The 4998-nt window shown below is 40.3% G+C and overlaps 1 protein-coding gene across 1 annotated transcript in view; it reads left to right on the plus strand.

Annotated features, from left to right (window-relative positions):
• LOC107578174 (mRNA-decapping enzyme 1A-like) overlaps positions 1 to 4942 on the plus strand; it is an 8628-nt gene extending 3686 nt beyond the window's left edge. Inside the window, exons 2-6 of the mRNA XM_016264155.1 lie at positions 416 to 508; positions 1544 to 1987; positions 4421 to 4474; positions 4561 to 4746; positions 4846 to 4942. Coding sequence (XP_016119641.1) covers positions 416 to 508; positions 1544 to 1987; positions 4421 to 4474; positions 4561 to 4746; positions 4846 to 4926 — 858 coding nt within the window. The 3' untranslated portion in view covers positions 4927 to 4942. The remainder of the gene's footprint in view (positions 1 to 415; positions 509 to 1543; positions 1988 to 4420; positions 4475 to 4560; positions 4747 to 4845) is intronic.
• Positions 4943 to 4998: the final 56 nt, after the last annotated feature.

The raw sequence follows: 4998 nt of genomic DNA on the forward strand, positions 1-4998 counted from the left end.
ATAGAAGAACCCTTTTTGTCTAAATGGTTCCGTTAAGACCCTTTCGAATCTGAAGAACCTTTCTGTTTCACAAAAGGCTCTTTGTGGCAAAAGAAGGTTTTTCAGATTATAAAAAGCTAAGAAAGAGATGGTTCTTTAAAGAACCTTTGTCTGAATGGTTCTTTGTGGAGCCAAAAATGGTTCTTCTTTGGCATCACTATGTATGTATTTGCATGGTTTATATTTGAAATGAAAAGTTTTCGTTTCAACTGAGAAATGTTTGAGTAATTGTTAACCAAAGGGTTCATGTTTAATGCTTTGTCCTTGTTGTAACATTTTTTTTAAGGAGGCACAAGTGGCAATTTAGTGTGATAATAGACACTGAATGAATGCTGGAGTAACAGATAGGGTTTGTACTGTGTGTGTGTGTTTCTAGAATCAGTCATTTGAGAGAGATGTTCAGGTGAGCTCTGAAGCTACGCCGTCACAGGAGAAGAGAGAGGAGGTCACAGCCGCTCAACACGAGAAGGTGCTGCTAATCACACTTCTGCTAGATCTGTAAAAACTATTTTGGCTCTTCTATTATAGTCAATACTAATCATCTCCGCACAGTTGCAGCAAAGCCCTTGAGTTAAGAAAAAACGAAGTTTTAAGGCTTAGGTTTAGAAACCCTCTGTTAAGGACATTACCGTTGTCATGAAGTGTTTTCCCTTAAAAAACAGGTCCCTTGAGACATTTGCTAAACTCATAAGTCAATGAATAAAAAGAATGTCAGCTTGTGTGGTTTGCTCACAGATTTAGTCACAGCGAAAGACTGCGTGAAAGAAAACAGACTAGCTGTGTTACATTTATTTAAGCAGAGTACCTCATGTGAGATCGTTAAACTCCAACTTAAATATTTGCCAGTTTTCAACTCCTCAGTGCTTTTTCCATAATATAGAGACATGGTTGCCAGATTGGGAAGATTCAGTCAAACACTGGGCAGAAAAAGAATCAATTTATGGGAAAAAATTAAATGCTCATCTGGCAGCTGCAACCAAAAAAAGCTTGTGGAGGTTTGTTAACAATACAAGATAACACAAATTCCAAATTAAAATGAAATGGTTTTAGGGTGGATAACCAGTGGGTAAATTTCACAGACAAATATGCTTATTAAATCAAGAGAAGCCGAAATCACAATGAAAATAAAAATATGCGCAGATGTAACTGAACTGAACACTGAACTAACTTGAGCTAAATAATGAGATGCATTTCTTTTAGAGTCTCCATAGCTGAGTTTCCATTGATTTGTTCTTTTTCTGTTTGTCACTGTGAAGCTGCTTTGGCAGTCTGTATTATATGAATTGCTATAGAAAGGTGACTTGACTGTAAGTATAATGCTTAATCTTTGCCAGAAAGGCTATTCCAAAAAGGCATTATTGAAAAGATGATTCGTTTTGTAGCTTTGCTACTGTCAGAATGTGAGCTTGATTTGCAACACACACGTTTTGTGACGTCACTGTGTGTGATCGACCCATGAAGAAATGATAAGTGACATGCATCTGTTTTTGTTTCCTCTCCACAGTCCGGTCACTCAGTAGTGAAGCAGATCACAGTGGAAGAGCTTTTTGGCAGTTCTTTACCCAAAGAAGCGCCCCAGTCAACAAGCTCCACTGTGGGAGAACGCATGCGTGGGCCTGCGTTTGTTCACTCGGTGGAGCCTCTCCTCGCTCCTCACCTCTCTGCTGACCCAGGAGGCACGGCGCTGGTCTCTCTCTTTCAGGGTTGTGGCACCCGAGACCCAAGACCGGCTGCTTCAAATACGGAGGAGAGTGGGAGCAGGACCACCAGTCAGTCTGTGCGTCGAGGTTCGGCTGGTCCACTTCCTCCTGCGTATATGAATCCTCCCACAGATGGGCATGGGCTGCCCGGGTTCATGCCCAGCCCGCTGGTCACCCCACAGAGCTTCAGAGAATCCGCCTGCAAAGGTCCAGGGCCCTTCACGGAAAAGGCTGCATTGTCGGCACAGGTGAATACACCGAGCAGTGTTTTCATAGTATGTTTTTTTTTTTTATGCAAGTGCAGAAATGATTGACGAAATGACACATTGTTTCCTGCAGTACAGGAGTGGGAGTCTTTATGCACCTCAAAATATGTTCTGATTCGAACTGATGTGATTCGGTGTGAATGTCACTAATAATGTCAAAACTCTTTTAAAAGAAAAGACAAAACAAGATAAAAATACACTCATTACAGTGTTTGGTACAATACACAATACTGATCTCCCAAATCAGAACTCTCAGGATACAACAAGGCCAAAATATTGATGGAAAGTGTTTTATTAGTATTTTTATTATTACTTTTAAGACATTAAAAAGTTAAAGGGGTCGTGAACTGAGAAACCAAAGTTCCCTTGGTCTTTTGGCATATAAGAGGTCATTGCACTGTAAAAACATCCTGTAAGTTTCAGAACTTAAAACTTTGTTGTTAGTCTAAAAACAGCTTATATTGAAGGCAGTCTGCTAAAACAGCAGTTTGTGGAATATTCTACTCTGATGTAATAGTGTGGATAAGCGCCGCCTCCGCAGAAGATCGACATCACTGTCTGGTTAGCCCCGCACACCGATTCTACAGCACTGTCTGGTTAGCCCCGCACACCGATTCTACAGCACTGTCTGGTTAGCCCCGCACACCGATTCTACAGCACTGTCTGGTTAGCCCCGCACACCGATTCTACAGCACTGTCTGGTTAGCCCCGCACACCGATTCTACAGCACTGTCTGGTTAGCCCCGCACACCGATTCTACAGCACTGTCTGGTTAGCCCCGCCCACTGATTTGCGCATGTAGTGTTTACAAGAGAGGCGAATGCGCACTTCTATGCAGAAACTAAACGATGAAGATGCTCTGAAGACAAGAAAAGACTGCAGTGCCAAGCTGTGGAAAAACGGTGTTTGCGTTGCCTTCCTTCTGATCCCAACATTAGGAAAGAGTGAATGAACTTCCAGACCGTGTCAATAAGAGCTCAGTCCTTTGTTCACTTCTTTTTACTGCGGATTCGTTTACAAACAAGGCACAATTCAACACAGGATTTTCAGAAAGATTGAAATTAAAAGACGACGCTTTGCTGACTATATTGGATCCGGCAGATCGTTTGATATGTTCGGAGTTATTTGTGTTTTTAACCTAAATCACAGCAGTGGGCGTTTACTTCCGAGTCTACAATCCTCCACGCCTATTCAAACAGAGCGTTCTGATGAGGGGGGGTCAAAATGGGACAGACAATAGCCTATTACTTATAAATTATGATATTTTTTTGGTGTAAAAATCTTGATCACATTATAAGTGCACCTCAGAGAACAGTACAAAATAAAAAGACAAACTCAGTTCATGACCCCTTTAAAAAAAGTGCAGTTCGTAAGAATGCTACATAGATGTTTTATTTATTTATTATTATTTTAAAACCTGTTTATTAGCAGTGCATGCTTATCTAGAAAAATAATGTAGTCCCTGTCTTAATTTACTGGTAAAATCAGACTTGGCATTATCAGGACTAACAGATTGCAATTTCCCTATTGCGTTATCATACATTATATTCGGCATTATATACAGTATCTTAATTTGATACTTTACACCTGGTTACGGTTAGAACGTGTTGTGTGGACGAACGGGTTAGGAGTGTTTTGTGTGGTTAGCGCTAAATACAGGTGGAAACAAGGTCTAAACGATTTTGTGATTGCATAGCCTACCTGTTTTGATTAAAATTGTTTACTGAAGTCAGAGCCATTAAAGTTATTCAAACCAAGTTTTTTTTTTTTTTTTTAATTCATTAAAAAAACCAATTAATTAAAACAATTCATTTGTGAATCAGACTATGCTGGCCATGTTCTAAATTTTTGCGAGCAGCCTGCAGTTTTGGGCTAAAGTTACTTTTTCGGAGTAGTATTGCGTTACTCCATAAAATATAGCTAATTATGTTATTTACATTTTATGGAAAGTAATGTGCTGCATTACTGTTGCGTTACATTTTCAAACCTCAGCTGGCTGTGGCTCTTTCTTTCAGACAAATATAGCGTTATGCTGGGGTTGCTTTTTGTAATTTAGATTTTTTTTATCACAAGTTATTTTTTGTAAGTGTAAAGGCCCATTCACTGCAAACAAAGTAAAAAGGCAAGACCGAGCATGTTTGTATGATTTAGATTTGTTTGTTTATTTGTTTCACAAAAAGGGACAATGTACATTAATCAACATTTATGAATGTAAATGTACCCAAATTAACACGAAGGCTAGTTTTCATTGGTAGTCCTTTTACCAGGTGTTATTAGGTGTAAAAACTAGAGAAAAGTAGTTCAAGTATTCATTTTGACATACGTTAATGGAAAACAAAGAGAACATGTACCATTTAAAATGAAGCTTAGAAGTGTATCTTGTTTTTGCATAAGATCTCTCCCTCTCTTTGACAGAGTAAAGAGGCGAATGTGTTTACACAGTCCTCGACTCTGGTCAAACCCATTCCAGTAAGTGTACTTTTAGGAAGCATGGTCAGGTTTGATGTATTGTTTGGTGGCAGTAACATTATGATTGATGTCTCTGTCATGTGAAGGCGGGGCCAGCTGTCCAGGGGGAGGAGTCTTCACTGCTGCTGTCTCCTAGTGTGTTCCAGCATTCTATGACCAAGACAGCCGAGCCACTGAAGAACCCCGCCTCCCCGACGTCTCCCACAGCAGACCTGCCCTCTTCCCTGTACAATCGCACCCAGCTTAAAGATACACTCATACATCTCATAAAGGTACAGACTGACACCCGCATGCTCACAAACCAACAGTGAAGAAAGACTCGTCCATCAAATCACTTTGGTCTTCAATTGTCTGCCTATATTTGTTTGCAGAATGACGCCCATTTCCTCAGTGCAATCCATGAGGCCTACATACAGAGCCTCTCTAAAGGCCTCAACAACATCAAGTTATAGCCACAAACTGAGAAAACAAAACGTGCTAGCTGGAGCCGTTTCAGATTCAGCGTGAAGCTTGACTACATCCAC

The sequence above is a fragment of the Sinocyclocheilus grahami genome, unplaced genomic scaffold (genome assembly GCF_001515645.1).
Source record: "Sinocyclocheilus grahami isolate Dianchi unplaced genomic scaffold, SAMN03320097.WGS_v1.1 scaffold9217.1, whole genome shotgun sequence".
Lineage (NCBI taxonomy): Eukaryota > Metazoa > Chordata > Actinopteri > Cypriniformes > Cyprinidae > Sinocyclocheilus > Sinocyclocheilus grahami.